Genomic DNA, 24,119 nt, shown 5'->3' on the forward strand with positions numbered 1-24,119 from the left:
GCTTCATGATTTATGGTTGCCCTTCTTGGTCTAGGATTTAAGAAAAATACAATTATTAGTAAATACTAATAACACAACTATGGATACACTTTTCTGCCTTCCAACAAGGTCTTGGTTGGGGGAACTGGTCAGTAAAAGGCAACATTTTGTTTCAGGACCTTAAAACTTGACACAAACTGCACTGTGATCTAGTAACTTCGAGAGTCAGAGGGAATACCGAACAACAAATCAATGATTGAAGTGAAAAACTTGCCATTCAGTTTATTCCAAACTATATTTTTAATCTAACATGATTCCTACATGTATGTGCACTTCATGTGTATATATAATGTACTTACTTTAGTGTGGTTAATTTTACAGTGACTTATTGTGAAGAATATCAACTAAACACCTACAATTATTTTTTCAAATCTAATTCAAATGACTGTTTACATATTTGGCAAACTAAATTCCAACATTCAGGGAGAACAGAATAAAGTATAGCCTGAGTTACTTTTTACAATAAGCAGCAACAATTGAAATTAGAGATGTCCGATAATATCGGCCTGCCGATATTATCAGCCGATAAATGCTTTAAAATGTAATATCGGAAATGATCGGTATCGTTTTTTTTTATTATCGGTATCGTTTTTTTATTTTTTATTATTAAATCAACATTAAAAACACAAGATACACTTACAATTAGTGCACCAACCCAAAAAACCTCCCTCCCCCATTTACACTCATTCACACTCATTCACACAAAAGGGTTGTTTCTTTCTGTTATTAATATTCTGGTTCCTACATTATATATCAATATATATCAATACAGTCTGCAAGGGATACAGTCTGTAAGCACACATGATTGTGCGTGCTGCTGGTCCACTAACAGTACTAACCTTTAACAGTTAATTTTACAAATTTTCATTCATTACTAGTTTCTATGTAACTGTTTTTATATTGTTTTACTTTCTTTTTTATTCAAGAAAATGTTTTTAATTTATTTATCTTATTTTGTTTTATTAATTTAAAAAAAAAGGACCTTATGTTCACCATACCTGGTTGTCCAAATTAGGCATAATAATGTGTTAATTCCACGACTGTATATATCGGTATCGGTTGATATCGGTATCGGTAATTAAAGAGGTGGACAATATCGGAATATCGGATATCGGCAAAAAGCCATTATCGGACATCCCTAATTGAAACTGAGCAACGTCTACCAAGTCAAATTCCTTGTGTTAAAGCTAATTGTGATTCTGATGATATAAGAAAACATTTTAATATGAATATTTTTTAATGGTATCATTAATAACTAACAACACTAATATTTGTTTTTATATATATATATATATATATATAAAACATGACCCCCCGCCACCCCAAAAGGGACAAGTGGTAGAAAATGGATGGATGGATATAAAACATGTGTTTAGCCATTTTAAAGACAATACATGCATCATTTCAAATCAAAATTATCATGTCACATATATGATGATTTCATATTGACCACATCCCCACCGCCACATATATATTGGCAAACTAGGGGAAACCCTGTAATGTTCCTCATTACGAATTTCCTTCAAGATATGTGGTCCATACAATCTCCCATTACTGCTTTATTTGTAAACATTGTTTGGAGTCATCAAGAGAAGGATAATTGAGTATTATAGTTTCCAACCTCAGTTTGAATTTTTGTAAAGAACTGTTGTGTTGTAGCCTTCCCTAGTTTGGAGGATACTCTTGAACAAAGTTGGTAAGATACTAGAATCATGTGTCAACATTTCATAAACCTGTAAACCTAATCTTGAACTTAATAACAGTGATTAAAAAGAGAAAACGCATATAGGCCCTGCCAGAGTGTGTGTGAGTGTGTGTGAGTGTGTGTGCGTGTGCGTGCGTGTAAAATATGCTGTGTGATAAAACAACAAACAAAACAAGCTCAAAATTTATTTTTTATTAAAAATCAAAACCTATTCAAAAACTCCTCAGAATGCAGAGCTTTTTGAAAATTGTCCTCAAACTGTTTAAGTCTTTCTTGGTCTTCTTCACTCAGGTTCTTGGTGAGCTAGTGGGCAAGCAGTTGTTTCTCACTGTTTCAACAATAAAGTAAAATAAGTGTTTGTTACATAAAATAAGAATTTATATTTTTCTGAGGTTATGAAGCAGCTTACCTCCAGTCATACTCTTGTCCTGGTTTGTATATTTCCTTGGCCTACTCAAGGGAAACACAGTGTACAGCTGCCAGGGCTTGGACTGTTGCCTGTGTCATTAAAAGATAAAAACACACTTCTACTATTATATAAAAAATACAAAGTAAATACAAGTAAACGTATGTTGTGTTGCAGGTGACGTGAGTTCTTTGACATGAGAAATAAAACATTTGCTCTGGATATATGTAATACATTATGTTCTGCATAAATACAAAGGGCAACACAATCTCACCTCTGGTACATCCATCACATTGGCTTCCTGATCTGCAAACATTCCGACTGTCATGCATTTTAATTAACCAATTACAAGAAGGACAACACTTGGTCAACTTGGTTATCATCGTCAAAGAAGAGGAGGGCAGTGTACTCCTCCTTTTTCCAAGGCGACTGATTATTTCCAGAAAGGACATCCTGAAAAAATAGTAAAGCAGGATGTGTGTCAAGGTACAATTACTACGTAAACACATCATGATTCACTGTCATCATTTACATTCTGCTTAAACATGTCATTTTGATATGTATTACAATCTAACTTCAACATGTAAGCTTTTCTCCTGTGTATGAAATCTAAAAGCAAGGCACTAGTTAGAATGATTTGGTGTTTGGCTTGCTAAGCCATCTCCTGAAATTAAAATTGTCAATTTCCTAAGTGGATACATAATAAGCATGAGTGTGCAACCCAGATTTCTGAGACCCTTAGTTTGTTAACGCAGGCAGGATGGAGCAGCACTTTTATTATGAAGACGGGAACTGTGCGGTTGGTCTTTACATATTTGACGGGAAGTTTTTGGGAGAGATAATTTGTGTTGAATAAAAAGTGTTTCCTGTTTTTACTTGAGTCACACCAGCCGGCGGTCATCTCACAAGACACTCGGTTGCCGTGTATGTTAATCAAGTGACTAATGTGACATCATAGTGAAGAATGATAGTAGGTAATGTCATATTATGATTATTTTTCTACATTTAAAACACTTCCTTGTAGTGTTGTAACGATACCAATATTTTGGTATCGGTACTAAAATTATTTCGATACTTTTCGGTACTTTTCTAAATAAAGGGGACCAGAAAAATGTGCATTATTGGCTTTATTTTAACAAAAAAATCTTAGGGTACATTAAACATATGTTTCTTATTGCAGTTAAGTCCTTAAATAAAATAGTGAACATACTAGACAACTTGTCTTTTAGTAGTAAGTAAACAAACAAAAGCTCCTAATTAGTCTGCTGACATATGCAGTAACATATTGTGTCATTTATCATTCTATTATTTTGTCAACATTATTAAGGACAAGTGGTAGAAAATTAATTATTAATCTACTTGTTCTTTTACTGTTAATATCTGCTTACTTTCTCTTTTAACATGTTCTGTCTACACTTCTGTTAAAATGAAATAATCACTTAATCTTCTGTTGTTTGATACTTTACATTAGTTTGTATGATACCACAAATTTGAGTATCAATCCGATACCAAGTAGTTACAGGATCATACACTGGTCATATTCAAAGTCCTCATGTGTCCAGGGACAAATTTCCTGAGTTTATAAACATCCATCCATCCATTTTCTACCGCGTATTCCCTTCGGGGTCGCGGGGGGCGCTGAAGCCTAACTCAGCTACAATCGGGCGGAAGGCGGGGTACACCCTGGACAAGTCGCCACCTCATCGCAGGGCCAACACAGATAGACAGACAACATTCACACTCACATCCACACACTAGGGCCAATTTAGTGTTGCCAATCAACCTATCCCCAGGTGCATGTCTTTGGAGGTGGGAGGAAGCCGGAGTACCCGGAGGGAACCCACGCAGTCACGGGGAGAACATGCAAACTCCACAAAGAAAGATCCCGAGCCTGGAATTGAACCCCAGACTACTCAGCACCTTCGTATTGTGAGGCAGATGCACTAACCCCTCTGCCACCGTGCTGCCATATAAACATAATATACATTTAAAAAAACGAAAGAAGATGTTGTGATGCCAAAAAATATCGACGTAATCATAGTAGTATCGACTAGATACGTGCCTGTACTTGATATAATTACAGTGGATGTTAGGTGTAGATCCACCCCTGGCATTTTGATGCCGGTGAGCTACGGTGTGTAGTGAAGCATGTTTAGCTAATCCTCGTCCTGCAGGGATGATACTTGTAAGAAACGTACTTTATTTGTCGCCATGGAGGCGAGGATTAGTGATTTAGAAGTAGCTAAAACACTGCCGACGGCGAATTGACATTAGCCGCTAGCTAGCCATGTCTTAAAGCACCTCTTCCTGAGGGCGTTTCAGTGTTATAACTTCACCTTTATCGTTAGTTTTTAAGTCAAAATGCGTCCGTTCTCCCTTTTCTGTCTACACTCTGTGTCTGCTTGTAAGTACTCTGTGTGTGTGTGTGTGTGCTACGGAACATACAGCAATGTCACGACGTATCTTCGGCGCGGGGTGGTGCAGGACTGGTACGTTTCAAAGACGATACCGAAAATGATTCATTAGTATCGCGGTACCATACTAATACCGGTATACCGTACAACCCTACTTCCTTGGTCTACATCAGTTATTCTCAAACTAGTGTTAGGCAGGTCCCATCTAGTTGTAAGCCAAAGAATCACTAAATTAACAATTCAAGCACAGTGTCGCCGTCCAAACGGTGTGTAATGTTACAGTGTCCAAAATATTAAATATACTTGTTAAATAAAACCTCTGCCTTGTTTTGAATGAATGCTTAGGTCTACTACGCTACTGCATTTTAATGTTGGTCATTATGGTGGTTCTTGGAGAGCCCAGTGTTTTCTGAGGTGGTACTTGGAAACATTTTTTTGAGAACCACTGGACTACAACATTAGACTACAATCGACCCACACCCCCTCCTAGATCGACAGGTAGCTCGCGATTGACATAATGGGCACCCTTGATTGAAAGTGTGGCTCAAATAGTAGAGCTGAACAGGAAGTTATGTGTTTTAGGTAAATGAGTTCTGTGACATCAATAAAGATGTTGATGGTGACAGGAGAGCTACATGGTTGTTCTACCGTGTGAGTTGATGCCCGGCCGACTCAACGAGTCACACCCATTCCTGTGCCATCACTTCTGAAGTGGTTAATTAGAACTATGCTTCATAGACAGGAAGTAAGTAACCAGTTGAAATAGCTACTACATACGGTATATCAAAGACTTTCTCAGGTAGAGAAAAAAGTATTTTCATAATGGGGAGGTATTACTTTAAGAAAAACACACCAATCAAAATGTAAATATTGATTATAAAACATGATCATGTAGATGTACTCACCTCCATATTTCACAAGGGAGCTCAGATGACCCTGCAAGTGAGCTAGGAGCCCAACAAACCCGTCCCTCTATGGGCGATATGGACACTGGCAGGCGTCCACATCAAATTGTTTCCACTTGTGGGGTATGTCCGTCACGAACCCTTGTTGTTTTATTCTGTAAGAGGAAAAATGTGCAAGTTTGGCATTTGAAAATATTCAACTCCTCAAACAAACAACAATGAACTGAATTGTCAACCTACACAATCAAGATGAACATATTCGAAATATTATTTAAGCAAATAATTTGTTAATCAAATATTTAAAAGTCGAGGTTTCCACAACTAAACATATAATAATATAATATATCAGTATATATATGTATTAATGTAAATATTACATATATGTTATACAAACGTATTTTATATTGCTACTACGGTACATTTTTAGTCTACTTTATACCTGCATTAACTGAGCTACTGTGTGGAACAATTTCCTTTGTGGATCAATAAAGTTTGTCTAAGTCTAAGTCTAACTAGAGCAGGCCTGGGCATTCGGCGGCCCACGGGCCACATCCGGCCCTTTGTGCGTCCCTGTCCGGCCCGCGTGAGGCCAATCATAAATTACAAAATAAATTTAAAAAAGTATCTATGTCGAGTGTGCAATACAACGGTGCTGCTTTTGTTTTGAAAAGCGTTATTTGTATTACTTCCGTGTGGACGTATGCGCGTGCTTGATTTTGAGTGAATGTGAACAGCGGCAATCACAAATTACAAAATAAATTTAAAAAAACATCTATATCGTGCGTGCAATACAACTGTGCTGCTTTTATTTTGAAAGGTGTTATTTATGGACGTATGTCCGTGTGTAACCTGTGAGTGAAGGTGCACAGCGACAAGTGATGCCCGGTTACTCCCGAGGTGTCTGCTCATGCTAAAAAAAGAAAAGTTGATGACGAATGGCGTGCCAAGTATTTCTTTACAGAAATTAAAGGTAAAGCCGTGTGCTTAATTTGTGGTACATAGGTTGCTGTGTTTAAAGAATATAATGTGAATCGCCATTACACGACGAAACACGAGGAAAAATACCGGAATCTGACCGATGAAGAGCGCGCAAAGGAGGCTGAAGCATTGATGGTAAAACGGCAAACCAAACAAGGACTTTTTGCCAAATTTCACACCCCCAGAGATGTAGCTGTCAGGACAAGTTTCGTCATTTCTCACAAAATCGGCAGAAAAAGTAAGGCGTTTTCTGACAGAGAGTTTATTAAGGAGTGCTTATTGGACTCTGTTGCGCTGACATGCCCGGAGAAAAGGGGCGCATTTGAGAACGTGTCACTCTCCCGACGCACTGTAATGAGGCGGGTTAAGACCATCGCTGGAAACTTGGAGCTTCAGCTGAAGAACAGAACGGCCGACTTTGACTGTTTTTCGCTGGCTTTGGATGAGAGCTGCGATGTACGTGACACCGCCCAGCTGCTCATCTTCTTACGTGGGATAACTGCAGACTTTCAAATCACGGAGGAGCTGGCAGCCATGCAGTCAATTAAAAGGGACAACCACAGGTAATGACTTGTTCACATAGGTAAATGCGTGTTTGGACATGTTAGGACTGACATGGGACAAGCTGGCAGGTGTGACAACAGATGGTTGTCCAAATCTGACGGGGAAAATGTTGGACTTTTAAAGAGGATGCAGGATAAAGTGACAGAAATTAACCCTGTGCAGAAATTGACATTTTTGCATTGTATTATACATCAGGAAATATTGTGTAAGACAGTGTTAAAAATAAAACCATCAAAAGCAATCTGCTTTTGTATAAAGTTAGGTTAGGTTAAATGAAAGTATTATTATTATTATTAATTATTGTTATTATTATTATTAGTATTATTATTTATCTTACGGTACATCAAAAATAATATTGAGCAAAATTTAATTGAAATATTGTCGATGTGGCCCTCCAGCAGTGCTCGGGTTGCTCATGCAGCCCCCGGTAAAAATTAATTGCCCACCCCTGAACTAGAGAGTTGAACAACACTGACATCCTTTCTAAGACACAACACAAACCACATTAAAACAAAGACTCCTTGTTATTTTGGATTCACCTTGGTTACTTATTTTTTTAATGTAATGAATGCAATTGCATTCATACATGTCTAATACAATTATAAATGCCATAGATGTTAAACGTTAAGCCTCCCTCTATGCAGTTTAAATATGTACGCTTAATGGTAACCCTTCAGACAGAACAAGCTCAAAGTTTGTCTTGAGCCAAGCACAATAGACAACAAAACGTAATTCTTGCCGAAAAAAACAATTTCCACATTATTTCATGTCAGATAAAGACACAAACAAAATTAAACCACATCATAAAGTTAATTGCTTTTAAACTTGAGTCCTTTATTGCAGTCTAATTACATCGTTAAAGCACAAATAAAGTTTTATAGTTTATGAACAACTCGTTTGTAAATCATACATTATTAAATGTCTTATGTAGTTGCTATATAGGTAAGCAATTACATTTTTAATTCTCACTTAATTAAAATGCACAAACATTTTATAGTCTATTGCGTTCATATTCAACTGGCGGCCCGCCAAACATCACTCAAATAGGCTTGATGAAACCATTTAAACTAGGGTTGCTCATGTATGCATTTAGGGCTGGGCGATTATATTATTGTCATCGTTGATCGCGATTAATTTGAGTTCGGTCACGGTGATCAGCTGTTAGCATATTTCCCCGATCAAACACCGGGGAAAAGTCTGTTATAAGTTACCGCAGTAGTAAGCAGTAGGGAAGCAACAATTCTTGGCATAATCCTGCACGGAAAAATCCACCATTATTGACAGTGATCCTGTGTGTGTCTATGATTCTATGTGTGTGTGTTTGAGTACGTTTGCGTGTGTTTGTGTGAAAGTGTGTCCGCGCGCGTGACCAACTCGTTCCACCGTCGCGAAAGTCAGTCTCCTCACGACCTAATTAATGTTCAATCACGTTGTGCCTCATCCCCTTACACAGCTGGAAATGCAGCCCAGAAGAACAAAATAAAGAAATATGACTAACACTAGCATAGAAGTTCAAATTTAAAAAGAGCAGCGACTTTGGTTTCACTATCTTCTGCAGCGTACCAGTAATTCCGCCCCGAATGCGGACTTGCAGACACTCAGAGAACTTCTATGTGACTGTATTGGTCCCGACTGGGAGAATCAACACACCCACTAATTTAATCAGAAAAGGCATTTTTATATCTAAATATGTTTTGATCAAATGTTTTGTTAATGTGCACGCAAAGACTTCTCTGATATAACATGTACTAAAAAAAATGGTCCCTTCTCCTGGAGGAACAAGCACAATAGTCATACTTGCCAACCCTGCCGATTTTCCTGGGAGACTCACAAATTTCAGTGCCCCTCCCGAAAATCTCCCGGGGCAATCATTCTCCCGAATTTCTCACGATATCCACCCGGACAACAATATTGGGGGCGTGCCTTAAAGGCACTGCCTTTAGCGTTCTCTCTCACCTGAAAAGGAGACTATTATATATGTCTCCGTTATCCATAGGTTTATCTATAACCCATAAAGTAGGCAGGCACGGAGCTATTTCTCAGCGTGTGTTTATTCCAGCCGGCACGTTAATACACTGACACACAACATCCGTATTCCCATCATGCATTGCTTCAAAACTACGGCAAGTAGTAATGTCCAAAAACATAACAGAGACGAAGCAGAAGAACGAAGAAGAGACATGGCGACGACGAGTAAGAAGAAGAAGAAGTACGCTTGCAAGTTCCAAAATGATTGGAAAAAATAATTTCAGTTCATCCCGGACAGCTCGAAGGGGAAGGGGTATGCTGCCTGCAAATTTTGCAGATCAGACTTCTCCATTGAACACGGTGGCCGAACGGATATACCGAATTCGGAGGTCTCAAGGTTGGCAAGTATGACAATAGTATCGGTATACAGGGTATAAAAAAAACTCTGCAGACAGACACTTAGTGTTTTGTTTGTTTGTTTGTGGATGAAAAAAAAACATTTGTTCATGACATAATCACTAAACTTGTTTTATGTGTTGGTACATATTATTTTACAGTACCTCAAATTCAAACTGCACTTTAATGTATTTGCATTCATTATTAAACTGATGGTACTTGATTAGGAAAGGCACACACCTGTTTAAATAAGACTTTACAGCTCACAGTGCATGTCTGAGCAAATGAGAGTCATGAGGTCGAAGAAACGGCCCAAGGAGCTCAGAGACAGAATTGTGGCAAATGTGTGTGTGTGTGTGTCTGTGTGTGTATGTATATTTTTGTATGTGTGTATACTATTGTTGATGTCTTGTCCCCACAATTTACCCTTCTGCTTTTGTTGTTTTTTTAACTTGAGATGCCCCGTGGGCCAGATTATGGATGCTGTTGGGCTAAATCCAGACCACGGGTTGTAGTTTGGGTACCACTGCTCTAAACTCATATTATTCTACTTGTTAAATTCCTGTTAATAGCTGTTTACTTTCTGCTGTAACCTGGTTCCATCTGCACTTATTAAACTTTACTCAGCTCTTATTGGTTGGTTTAGTAGCTCGTTTAGCGATTAGCACACTTTCTTGTCTGTCTCAGCTTGCTTTTACTTCTGTCTTCCAGTGATAATATACTTGTGCGAAATTATGTTTATTTTCCGCAACAGAAGTGATGATTATTAATTTAGGGGACCTGCTCTCCACTGTGTATAGATAGACATACACAGTTAGCTCTTCACCCCCCTCTGTCAGCCTGGGTACCAAAAGTAAACACAGTGTCAGCCTGATGGGGGTTGATTTTCGTAATCAGCATTGAAAGGCTTTTTCACAGAAATCGGCCGATGCTGATCCGTGGCTAACTTGCTGGTAACTGCTTGCATGGTGTCTTTTCAAAACTATGAACATTGTTACTGGTAGCTTCTGAAATGCCCTCAGGCAACATATCGACATTCCATTGTGGTTCTTTGAGTATTTTCATTGTCAACCTGGACAAAGCGCCAAGTAACAGAAAAAGGCCAAAGAAAATGGAAATGATGCTTGCTTATGTTTTGCATCTCACACAGAAAGGTTTTGTGCAAATTTAGAAGCACATTTTTTCTCAAAATGTTTTGTTTTGACTTTTAAGTTCCTTCGTACTACCACTTCTATTTTTTGTCCAAATTGTCACCTACCGAAGTAAAGATAGCTCTTTTATGTGAATAATCTGACAACATCTTCATAGTGCTTCATGCGCCCCGCGGTCAGACGTCGTTAATAGCTTTGAATTAGCGCTGTCCGCCTGGCTCAGTCATATGGAGAGTTATGTAGTAGAATGCATAGTTCAGCCAATTCGCATCCTTTGTCATATGGTCAGCTTGCGTTGTGTAAAGTGTGTGGTTTGTGCCTGGGGGTGCAAAGGCTTACTGTGTCTGCTTATCTGGAGCTAGAGAAGGAACGTGTACTTTATGCTTAGAACAGCATTCTCAAGGTGTATTGGATTGGAGGGCATAAACATGTTCATGTATGTTAATGAAGACTCACATTATGTCATTTACTTGTGAGCTGAATGCAGAAATACCTGATTTTATTCAGAAAAAGCTCAACACATTCTAGTAACTCTATAGCGCAAATAAACTGAAATGAGTCAGAGATATTTATGGTCATCCCCAAAGGCCTCGTTCCTCTCTCTCTCTCACTCTGTTTTTCTTGCTGTCTCTCCCTCTCTTCCTGTTTCTGTATGCAGATCCATGTGCTGACGAGCAAATGTATTGCTCATTAACTGAGAAGGGACGGCTATCAGATCCAATTATAACACGTTTCCATTCAGCAGGAAATTTCTATTTGCCTACACTTGCTACAATTAAGATTTACACAGACCTCACTGACAGTGTCCTTTAAAACTATTGTTTCGTACAGGCTGAATTTTCTGTTATTATTGTTTCGTACAGGCTGAATTTTTAATACATTTCTTATTAAATTGTGTGACTGCGTTTTTTTTCACAGTGTATGTACAAACCCCAAAACCAGTGAAGTTAGCACGTTGTGTAAATCCTAAATAAAAATGATGATTTGCAAATCCTTTTCAACCTATATTCAATTGAATAGACTGCAAAGACAAAACACTTAATGTTCAAACTGGAAAACTTTGTTATTATTGGCAAATATTAGCTCATTTGGAATTTGATGCCTGCAACATGTTTCAAAAAAGCTGGCACAAGTGGCAAAAAAGTCTGAGAAAGTTGAGGAATGCTCATCAAAGACTGATTTGGAAAATCCCACAGGGGAACAGGCTAATTGGGAACAGGTGGGTGCCATGATTGGGTATAAAAGCAGCTTTCATGAGATGCTCAGTCATTCACAAACAAGGATGGGGCGAGGGTCACCACTTTGTGAACAAATGCGTGAGCAAATTGTCGAACAGTTTAAGAACAACATTCACTGGTTTTGGGTTTTGTATTTATGTAAGCCACGGGTGTCCAAAGTCTGACCCTGCGGCCTTTTTTAAACTGCAGCTCATGTTTTATTTAGCCCTCGGCGTATGCTGAAAATGTAATTCATTCATTGTAGACGAGAACAGCACTTTGGGAGCCCAGACCTCCACCAGGTCCTTTCTCCCAATAATAAAGAATCCTTAAAAGAAAATGCAGAATCCAGACAGTGATCTGGATCACCCCCAAAATCTATGCACTTTTACTTTACCTATAGCGGTATGAAATAAACAGTGAACCCTCCTGTCAGTCATCTTTTTGTGTCTGTGGGTGGAGGCAGGCACGCTAGCATACACACACAGAAAAGTTCAGTCTTGATAACAGAGTAGATCTTACCCCCAAAATCACTTTTACCTTATCCCATTTCTGACCTTTCCTGTAAGTTTCATAAAAATCCATACATACATGTTTGAGCTATGTTGTTTACTAATCCGCTAACTAACTCTATCACTAACCAACGGGTCGGCAACCAAAAACGTTGAAAGAGCCATAATGGACCATAAATACAAAAATCTAATCTGTCTGGAGCCGCAAAAAATTAAAAGCCGTTTATAAATCTTACAATGAAGGCAACACATGACGTAAGTGTCTATATTAGATATATTAGCCTACTATCAAAATGACTGTGTCGCAGGCTGAAGAAAATCTTCGTTGACAGAAATGTTGAAATTTAATATTTATTCTACACATTTTTACAACATTAGAAACCATTAGTAAATCAGAGGCTACTCAGAAGGTGAGAAAACTCCTGGAAATTACTGGCTTTTAATGGCCAAAGGTATATATGTGTGTGTCCAAGTTAAAGGAAACGGCAGGCTGTCTTCTTTTAATAAATTTATTACAATCTTTGCAAGCTGTGTAGTGTTTGCTGTGGTCTGGAACAACATGGCGCACAAACAACTATCTGAAATGCAGCCAATATTACATACAGATAATGTGTCATGAGTCATGCAAAACTAAATTATATACAAAGAGGATAAAAGGAAAGGAAAATTAAATGAGCTCAAATATACCTACAAATGAGGCATAATGATGCAATATGTACATACAGCTAACCTAAATAGCATGTTAGCATTGTTTAGCTTGCAGTCATGCAGTGACCAAATATGCCTGATTAGCACTCCAACAAGTCAATAACATCAACAATGCGCACCTTTGTGCATTCACGTACAGTATAAAACATTAGGTGGACAAAATGAGACAAAGAAGGAGTGGAAGATTTTACTTGTAAACAAACTGTTGCGTCACAGTCCACAGTATGGTGAGTTCAAGAACCGCCAAAATTAATAGGACAAAACGATGTTCACCAAATACTCTCATCAGTGAAGCATACACACAAACATATTAAACAGTGGGCTTTCTAACAATTGGGAAGGTGTCATGTTTGTCCTCAAAGAAAAAACATACTAAAACCAAAAAATTATTTCCCCCCCATCTTTTTCCATTTTCAATCCTTTTTTAAAAAATGCTCCAGGGAGCCACTAAGGCGGCACTAAAGAGCCGCATGCGGCTCGAGGGTTGCTGACCCCCGCACTAACCCAAGCAAATACATAACCTCCTGGCACTACTGGTGGAAATGCTGTTGTTAAAATATAGCCATACATATTTGCAATAGCAAAGGTCAGAGCTTATTTAGGAATATTTACTTCCTTTGTTTGCTTATTTAGTCATTAATCAAGCTCTTTCTAGCAACCCAAAAGCTCTGCTACTGTCCCTTTCCCAGCCACATCATAGAAAGTGCTGCATTCTCTGTTCTAAGCACAGCTCTGTCAGTGACACGAGAGCCCGGAGCTTTACTCAACCTTTTGCTTCAGTAACAAAGACGTCGGTTTCTCTTATTGTGGCCTAAGTGCTCTTCATAATCTGCAGTAAACGGTTGGGAAAACGAGCCCTACAGCACTCTTGCCTTGATGGCGTCCGCTGAGAACACATTACAGGGAATTCAAGTGTCCCTCAGGCAGTAAAGGTTATTATGTCGTCCATACGTATGTAGTTTGTGGTTTGTTTGGATTTATATTAAACATTGTTCCCTTTTTCTGCCATATCCACGCTACCTCCATAGTCCTGAAAGAATATGAATGATGGCAGACTGTATGCTGGGTCATGCATGAACCTCTTCCTGGTTTCCTGGCAGCCTTGACAATATATGCCACCTAGTGTTGTCCCGATACCAATATTTTGGTACCAGTACTACAATTATTTTGATACTTTTCCGTACTTTTCGCTACTTTTCTAAATAAAGGGGACCACAAAAAAATTGAATTATTGGTTTTATTTTAACAAAACATCTTAGGGTACATTAAATATATGTTTCTAATTGCAAGTTTATCCTTAAATAAAATAGTGAACATACAAAACAACTTATCTTTTAGTAGTAAGTAAACAAACAAAGGCTCCTAATTAGTCTGCTGTCATATGGGCAAGAGATGGATGTTATAAGACCGAGCCACCAGTATGCGGCGTCAACTGGACTATATACTGGTAATGAGGAAGTGGAGGAAGTCCATACTGAATGCAGAGGCCTACAATTCATTTGATACAGTTCCTAGGAGCGCTCCAAGGACCCGGCCCGACTAGGAAGCCTTTGCGGGAAGCCCTGAACTCCAGGCCAACTACACAGCGGAGGTGAGAGCCCGCCTACATCAATTGGCCGAGGAGTAGGAGCCAACAACGTACGAGCAGTACCTCTCTGCTAACAAAGAGGCAACCAGGACATGGGTACCGATAAAGGGGAGACTCAGAGCCTCCACTTGTTTTAAACACCCTGAAGTTGTTCGAGCGCGGGTTCAGGTCTCAGAGGCACACAAGAGCTATGAGAGCGAGGGGACCGTAGAGAGTCGGGAGGAGCTGAACAACGCCAAACAACAGCTGTTCAACACATATGACAGGATCAGAGGAGAGGAGATGTTGGAGAAGGCGAAGAGGGTGGAAGCAGAACATGGCGAACAGAGATACAAGGAGTCATGGAAGGTCATAAACGAGATGAGTTGGCGCAAGAAGGTGAGAGAGGGACAGCTGGCAGGCTGCAGCCCAGAAGAGAGAGTGACCTCCTGGTTCACCCACTTGCGGCATCTCCTGGGCACCCACCCAACAGTGGACAGAGCTGAGGAAGAGATACCGGCAGTCCTTGCAAATCTTAACGTTGACGATGGCCCCTTTACAGTTACGGAGTTTGCCACAGTGAAGTCCACCTTGAAGCAAGGGAAAAGTGCTGGTCCGGACGGGGTCCCCCCAGATGTCAACCAAAAACTGCGATCTCAATAACATCGTACTGGAGATCTGCAACCAGGCTCGGATAGAGAACATCAAGCCCGACATATGGTCCTTGTCAGACATCATCCCGGTTCCCAAATCTGGAGATCTGTCTAAGCCAGACAACTATCGTAGCATTAGCCTGACCTGTGTCATAGCGAAGCTCTACAGCCGTATGATATTAAACCGGATTAGGGACGCCATTGACCCACACCCGAGGAACAACCAAAATGTCTTCAGAAAGGGAAGGACCACCGTAGGCCAGATCCTGGCCTTAAGGAGAATCATTGTGGAGGTGTTTCATTGATTTCAAAAGGGCATTTGATGCAATAGACAGAGGCATAATGCTGAGAATCCTCAAGGCTTACGGGGTCCCCCCAAATCTACTCCGGGCCATAGAGGCCATGTACAAGGGCACAAGAGCCAAGGTGGTAACCCCAGATGGCAACAGCAAAGAGTTTGAAATCCTGGCAGGGGTGCAGCAGGGAGACACTCTCGCCCCCTTCCTCTTTATCATAGCTCTGGACTACGCGCTCAAGAAAGCCATCATCAGGCGGGAGCAGGAGCTTGGCTTCACAATTATACCAAGAAAGTCTAGAAGAACCCCTGCTGTAGCCCTGGCAGACCTAGACTACGCAGATGACATCTGCCTGTTGGCTGATCACGTGGAGCAGGCACAGGAACTTCTGAACAGACTGAAGGTGGAATGTGCCAGGGTTGGCCTCAGACTGAACGCAAAGAAGACTGAGGTAATCACCTATAACCTACACATGGACCACCCGCCAATAACAACATCAGATGGCAACGCTCTGCGAGAGGTCAATGACTTCAAGTACTTGGGTTCCTGGATGAACTCCACAGAACAAGACCTTAACGTCAGGAAGGCACTAGCGTGGAGGGCCCTGAACGATATGTCAAGAGTGTGGTGCTCGAATCTCCCCCAACACATAAAGTTGAGTCTATTCCACGCCACTGTGGAGTTTGTCCTCCTGTATGGCTGCGAAAGCTGGACCCTGACACCCACCCTGCAGAAGTCCCTAGATGGGTGCTACACCAGAATGATACGAGCTGTTCTGAATGTGGACCAGAACATCCACATCACCAACAAGGACCTGTACGGGCAACTGCCGAGGCTCAGCAAGAAGGTAACAGCTAGGAGGATGAGGCTGGCCGGCCACTGCCACAGACATTGGGAGCTCCCGGCCAGCAGGCTGGTCCTATGGGAACCAACGCACGGGCATCGATTGCGAGGACGTCCCGCGCTAACGTACGTGGACATCCTGAAGAAAGATGCGGGAGCTGAAAGCTCTACTTGGCTGGCCGGGTGTATGGAGAACCGGAATGATTGGAGACTTCGATGGAAGCTCGTCTGAGGACGACTGAGAGAGAGATATGCAGTAACATATTGTGTCATTTTTCATTCTATTATTTTGTCGACATTATTAAGGACAAGTGGTAGAAAAATAATTATTAATCTACTTGTTCATTTACTGTTAATATCTGCTTACTTTCTCTTTTAACATGTTCTAGCTACACTTCTGTTAAAATGTAATAATCACTTATTCTTCTGTTGTTTGATACTTTACATTAGATTTGGATGATGCCATAAATGTTTCGTATCAATCCGATACCAAATAGTTACAGAATCATACATTGGTCATATTCAAAGTCCTCACGTGTCCAGGGACATATTTCCAGAGTTTATAAACATAATGTAAATAAAAAGCAAACAAACAAAGAAGATGTTGTGATGCCAAAAAATATCGACGTAATCATAGTAGTATCGACTAGATACGCTCTTGTTCTTGGTATCATTACAGTGGATGTCACATGTATAGCCACCAATGGCGTTTGTTTACACTTTGACACCGGTGAGCTACGGTGTGTAGTGAAGCATGTTTAGCTATTCCTCGTCCTGCAGGGATGATACTTGTAAGAAACTTACTTTATTTGTTGCCATGGAGGCGAGGATTAGTGATTTAGAAGTAGCTAAAATACTGCTGACAGCGGCTGGACTTTATCCGCTAGCTAGCTAGCCATGTCTTAAAGCATCTCTTCCTGAGGGTGTTTCAGTGTTACAGTCTAGCTTCACCTTTATCGTTAGTTTTTAAGCCAAAATGCGTCCGTTCTCCCTTTTCTGTCTACACACTGTGTCTGCTTGTAAGTACTCCGTGATTGTGCGCTACCGAGCATGATTCATCAGTATCGCGGTAGTATACTAATATTTGTGTACCGTACAACCCTAATGCCAACATCCAATTATTTGGCACTGTCACTTTGCTTTGACTTTTGGACTTCTATAGGTGACCACTTGGTTGTCATTTCCTCACATGGATGCATAAACATTTTGCAATGAATACAGAGCAATATATTTGTTGTGTTGGTGTTCGAGGCAGTAGCTGCTCAAGGACATGTCATTTTTTGAAACGGCTAAAAACAAACTTTATACATTTATTTAAAGACAAATAATAATTGTATTAATTATTACTATGTCTGTCAAACGATTAAAATATTCAAAGGTGCTGTTTACAACTTCTTCACAGTAACATATTTCTAAGCAAAAAATATACCACTGGCTAGCTTATGCTACCATTAGTGGTTTAACGGAACACATTTATTTGTCAATTGTTTATATTTTTCACAATTACAAAATGTATGTAATACTTTTTTTACGGGCCCCAATAAAATGATTGGTGTTTACAGCTTTTACTCACCCGGTATCGTCAACAAGTACGCGCAATCAGCGCGTGCACAAATACAAAAGCAGTGCAGGAAAAGCAACAAATGATTTGCAGTCATGTTGTTGTTATGGTAGAATATACATTCGATGACAGCTAACGCTAGCTTTCTAAATTGCTATTATTAACTAACAACACTTAAAGCTAATGCACGTGCATGTGTTATGTACTTACGTAATCACGTCATTACGTACAAGAAGCCGTAAGAGGGCGGTATATACTGTGTGAAATACATTGGAAAGTTGGCGCCCTCTAGACATCTGTGTAAATGTTGCAAACAGACCCTTTAATCGCGATTAATCGCATTTTGTTTATAGTTAACTCAAAATTACGCTACTATCTGATAATCGTAGACAAATATAATTTTTTATCATCAATAAATGCACCCTAGACAGATCATTTTTAGGTTTTTAGTACCATGACTGGACAATTAGTTTGCTTTAATGAAATGTGTTTTAAACATTATGTTATTTTTAAACAGCTCAACACAAAAAAGACACGCTTTTAAAGGGGATTTAAAAAATGCAGTTCGTTGGTGTCCTGCCAGATTTTATATTTTGTAGTTGTACAAAATTTGTATCCTGAACTAAAAGCCCTTGCATTCAGAGGATGAGCTACACTATGTTTAGATACCAGTTTCATGCATTAATTACATTAAAATATGGATTGTAAAGATCATAGTTTGATTGTCAAAGATGTTTGGTAATGTAAAATGGGATATTTCTACCTGAATACATGTTTCTGATATTCTGTACATTGCATGTTGTACAAGTTAATGGTCTTCATGTTGCTGCATGACAATGTCTTAACCTTCATTTATTAATAAATTGTAATATTCAGCCTGTTAAACATTCTGTAACTAAGGAGTATCAACCAGAACATGTTCAAAATAATTTACACACCATTTCCGCCAGCCAGAAACAGATTACTTTACAAAACATCTTTGACGAAGCATTATGAGACAATTAAGACATTTTTATTTTGTTAATGTAGTTAAACCGGATGTATAGCATAGCGCTTTTATTTTGAAGCCAGAAAATTGTAATTGGATTGAGAAAGTGTCTTGACATGTTTTGAAAAAGGACCTGGCTTTTTGCTATAAGAAAATACTTTTTAGACTTTTTACTTCCTGCTTACCATCTTTTATTTCTGGTGAGCTTTTGTGCCATCTTACTAAAGCAGTCACAGCAAAAATCTACATGTTATGTTATCAATGTGTCTTAACCATAATCAAAACACGGAAGTAAAGCTCCTCCTCTCTGAAGCAGCACTGCGCATCAGCAGGCGTTCAAAGATAAAATCGTCTTTTCTTGTCAGGAGAAAGACTCGCCATGGCTTTGGATCTGATAGTTTCATAATGTCCCCCTTTTCTTTGTGCATTTCTGCTCGCCATTGTCGATATTTTGGCTCAACAGCAACTACATATACCCACGCTACGGAATGGCCCGAATGTCAAAAATTAAGTCAGGGCGCATGTGCGTTAATTGTGCGTTAAAGTGATAAACACAGTTTAGCGTTTCACAGTCAAACGACACAGCAATTGTATTGGTCCAATGGATTTTCCTTAAAGTGATACACACATTGAGGTATTGAGAGACACTAATGTCACTCCTTGTGTTTTCATAATGCATCGTTTGACCCATCAGTAGTTTTAAGTCTTAACAATTTCAGTATTTTTTCATTACATCATGCCGTGTTTATTTTCTGCAATGGCCGCACTTTGGACAGCCTAGTTTACTTATATTTCACCGGATAGGGCAGGCCATGGAAACAACAAAAGTGTGTCTCCAATCTCCATACTCTGTTATTTTCATCGCTAGTAATGTTAAGATAGGCTAAGCCGGAGTAGGACCCCAAACAGAGAAGAAACAGTAATAGCAATAAACAGCAATAAATAAATAAATGTATGGGATACATTGTAATTTCCTTAGTTCCTGTCTTGCTCTTGTCTTGTTCCTGTCAACCTTCAACAATCGAGAGGGCGTGATTGGCACATGCCGGATATTTTAATTGGCCGACCTTCCTATTTATGATTAAGCCCTATGAACTCCGCCTAGCAACAGGTGACCAAGTACTCTATAGGCATGATCTACTAAAAGTTTAAGTGCATTCAAACATGCGCAAACTTGAAAGCGCACGCATTGCTGATCGACTAAGCTTCTGCGCAGATGTTTGTGTCTGTTAGGTGTGTGAAATAGAGCATTTAGCATGTCTGTCTTCATCAATATGCAGCAATATGAACGAGGGTAGCTTTTCTCTCTGCTGTGTAATAGGTCCGCTTTGGCATCTTTTCTAGAAAAGTCTAGTCTCATCACAATAAAAACTTGCTGTGGTACGATGCCTGCTTCGTCGATTCTTCCATACTTGTACTTGTTGTTCCATTTATGTACTCCCCGCAAAATGTCATTTTTTCTTCTTTACATGCTGGTCTGTTTTCTTTTAGGTACCTATATTGAGTTAGCAAAATGGACAAAACCTGTCAAAAGACAAAAAAACACAAAAGGCACACGCGCTGAAGCGCTGAGAAGTGACTAGAAGTGTCCTGGGCAGCAAGTAACGTGGAGGGCTCCGCCTCCCCAAAAATGCTGCGCACTGCTTTTTGCCTGGAAGCGTGACACAAAATTAATGACTGAATAAGGCATTCGTACACAGAGACAAAAAATAAATAAAATAAAAATAAATAAATCCGTCTAAGCCTGGGCCCCTGGAGAGGGGGTCCAGACTGAGGCCAAGGGAAAAAACAACTCATAGCCATAGCACTCATCCCTCTTACATGTGTGTAAGAGGGAAACATCAAACATCAAAGAACACAAAGGACATTAAAGACATTAAAAGACCAGAGCTTATGCAACAAGCCACTTCTACATACAGCTATGAATAAAAAGTAAAAGAAACATATACACTGTGTTGGCCTCTGCGGTGTTCCACACCATCATCTGCTGGGGTGGAGGGAGCATGGCCAGAGACAGGAGCAGACCCAACAAAGCAACCAAGAGAGCCGACTCCACTCTCGGCCGCCCACTCACTCGGCCAGTGTCCAGTCCGCATGGATGAGCGAGGATACGTCCAAGGAGACCGAGCTGTCCGATACCTATATATATATATATATATATATATATATATATATATATATATATATATAGGTATCGGTCTGCTGCAAGTTTTAAAACATAAGAAAAACGCCACAGTTAGGAGCATGATAACATTAATGTGCAGAAAATGAGTGTCTCCATGGTGAAAGCTGTATCATGCACGCAAAAACCTCATTTAAATAGGGGGGTCTGCACCAGCAATCAATTGTACACACAGTCTTAGTAGATCACATGCAACACGCCCATTAATAGTGCACACAATTTTATAGTTTGCACAGGCTGTTTAGCGTCTGATATTTGGATCTTAGTAGATCAGACCCTATGTATTTGTTTGTGTAAATGTAACTTTTCTACCCCTGAACTGCTGTACACAAATGTATGAAAATGTGTCAAAACATGCACCCCGTTGTGTTGCCTTTTCTGTTATTTTTTTGTTACAGATGCACCAAATGTTGACGCTGTTATCAAAATTGTTGTTATTAAATTATTGTCACAATGTGCTCCACAAAACATGCACTGTAAGTTTAGGGTGTTTAACCCACTCACCACAACATTTGGTACACAACTTAAGCGGACTGACTACAAATGTGTGTAAAATTTGAGCAAGGTTGGTTCAAAAAACATGGTCACTATTAAACCAAACACCTTTGCAGGGGTACTTAGCAACTAACAGACCAATGTTTAGTGAACTATGGACAAACGGTTGTAAAGCCCAAACGATATCTGTACTACATGTCTTGTTAAACATCATCTGAAAAACATGTCGTTGAGTTCTGTAAGTTGTTGAAAGTTATGCTCACATTTCTCAAAGTTGGTGTGTTTTGTGCTTCTGTGCTTGCAGGAGACAGTCGAGTATGCCTTCCTCATCATTTTCACAATCGAGACTTTTCTGAAGATTATCGCTTACGGTTTGGTGATGCATCAGAATGCCTACGTGAGAAACGGTTGGAACATGCTGGATTTCGTCATCGTTGTCATCGGGTGAGAGCCTGGGGTTCCATTTTCCTGCATCGTTACGGCAGCACGGCCGGAGAGTTGATGCTGACTCAGCACTGAGTTTGCTGTAAATAATTTGCACTTGTAGCGGTTGTAGCTTAGAAAGAGAGAGGCGGCGGGGCTTTGTGAAAGTTAAAGATGTTTAAGCCTCTGCTCCGAGTGGCCCAGTGCTAATAGAGACCCTCATACGCCCACACTATATGACCCAGAAAAGACAAAGAGAATACATCAGAGCCTTACCACTATTGTGATGAGTCACCATCCCTCCATGTTTCATCGTAACGCTACCTCCCATCTCTCCTTTCACAATCGAGACTTTTCTGAAGATTATCGCTTACGGTTTGGTGATGCATCAGAATGCCTACGTGAGAAACGGTTGGAACATGCTGTATTTCGTCATCGTTGTCATCGGGTGAGAGCCTGGGGTTCCATTTTCCTGCATCGTTACGGCAGCACGGCCGGAGAGTTGATGCTGACTCAGCACTGAGTTTGCTGTAAATAATTTGCACTTGTAGCGGTTGTAGCTTAGAAAGAGAGAGGCGGCGGGGCTTTGTGAAAGTTAAAGATGTTTAAGCCTCTGCTCCGAGTGGCCCAGTGCTAAAAGAGACCCTCATACGCCCACACTATATGACCCAGAAAAGACAAAGAGAATACATCAGAGCCTTACCACCATTGTGATGAGTCACCATCCCTCCATGTTTCATCGTAACACTACCTCCCATCTCTCACATACTGTATTTTGCTCGCTATCTCCCATTTGCTTTGTCTCAGCAGCGCCGTCTGATATGCGGCCTCTTCCGTTTCCTCTCAAATGTACCCTTTTTTCCTAGCTGACAGCGCACCCTCCTTCACGCAACATGTTTTGCTATCTTCATCTTTCCCATCCGTCCATCTTCCCCTCTCTTGCCCTGTGACAAACTACCGTCTAATATGCACAGTCCAGTGGGTAGCTAGGTCACATCTCTGCAAGGTTGATGTGGCGTGCGCTCACATGCAAAGACGGACTCTTTGCCGCCAAGTGCGGCCAGCCATTCATTGCAGTGACACATGGAAAATAGCGCCGCCTGCGTCGGATTGTCAACAATTACAAAGATCAGCATCCATCTTGATGAATCGCACAAACAAATTTGGGATCGAAATGAACAATGTGGTTGGTTTCCGAAAAGAGATGCTTGTGTTGCCAAGCTAGGCAGGCGTACATTTGTGAAGATGAAAATCCATCATCTCCTCCACGAAGGCCGATCTGAACTTGGATAGATTACTCAACTCAAACAAATTGAGAGTCTGCAAATTAATTTTTATTGCCTTTTAACTAAATGCAGTTCAACTCATTTGTGAACCACAGCATAAAGTGTGTGGCATTGTACAGTTTTGTGTAGCTTGTACTTCAGATGCAAACACAGGTCTTTTATTTTTGGGCCAATCCACTTCAAAATAATTTGAACTAGGGTTGTACGGTATACCGGTATTAGTAGAGTACCACGATACTAATGAATCATGTTCGGTACTATACCGCCTCTGAAAAGTAGCGGTCAAAATGTGAACAAACGCCATTGGTGGATCTACACCTGACATCCACTGTAATATACCAAGTACAGTAGCAGATTCCAGAAAACACAGAGTGAGATGTTCTACCTCTTGTGCGAAACACAAATGCATAAAATGACTTAACACATTAAAATGACTAGAACAGTGAACGTCAATGGAAGACCTGACGGATAAAAATTACGTGTGCGCATCATCAGTAGTGTTCTATTCGATACTACTATGATTACGTCGATATTTTTTGGCATCACAACATCTTCTTTTGTTTTTTTAAAATGTATATTATGTTTATAAACTCAGGAAATATGTCCCTGGACACATGAGGACTTTGAATATGACCAATGTATGATTCTGTAATGACTTGGTATCGGATTGATACCCACATTTGTGGTATCATCCAAAACTAATGTTAAGTATCAAACAACAGAAGAATAAGTGATTATTACATTTTAACATAAGTGTAGATAGAACATGTTAAAAGAGAAAGTAAGCAGATATTAACAGTAAATGAACAAGTAGATTAATAATTCATTTTCTCCCACTTGTCCTTGATAATTTTGACAAAAT

General features: G+C 39.9%; 1 protein-coding gene and 1 long non-coding RNA gene across 5 annotated transcripts in view; one reads left to right on the top strand and one right to left on the bottom strand.

Annotated features, from left to right (window-relative positions):
* Positions 1-24,119, top strand: part of cacna1da (calcium channel, voltage-dependent, L type, alpha 1D subunit, a) — a 179,313-nt gene that overhangs the window by 53,483 nt on the left and 101,711 nt on the right. For all 4 annotated transcript variants that reach the window (XM_061932764.2, XM_061932765.2, XM_061932766.2 and 1 more), the window contains exon 4: positions 21,853-21,992. In XM_061932764.2, the coding sequence (XP_061788748.1) occupies positions 21,853-21,992 (140 nt within the window). The remainder of the gene's footprint in view (positions 1-21,852; positions 21,993-24,119) is intronic.
* On the bottom strand, positions 1,996-5,618 carry LOC133578385 (uncharacterized). The gene is made up of 4 exons (XR_009811852.2): positions 5,470-5,618; positions 2,425-2,603; positions 2,154-2,242; positions 1,996-2,072 (listed from the first exon to the last, which is right to left on the bottom strand). It is a non-coding gene; the product is annotated as an uncharacterized lncRNA (long non-coding RNA).

The sequence above is a fragment of the Nerophis lumbriciformis genome, linkage group LG38 (genome assembly GCF_033978685.3).
Source record: "Nerophis lumbriciformis linkage group LG38, RoL_Nlum_v2.1, whole genome shotgun sequence".
NCBI classification, from domain to species: domain Eukaryota; kingdom Metazoa; phylum Chordata; class Actinopteri; order Syngnathiformes; family Syngnathidae; genus Nerophis; species Nerophis lumbriciformis.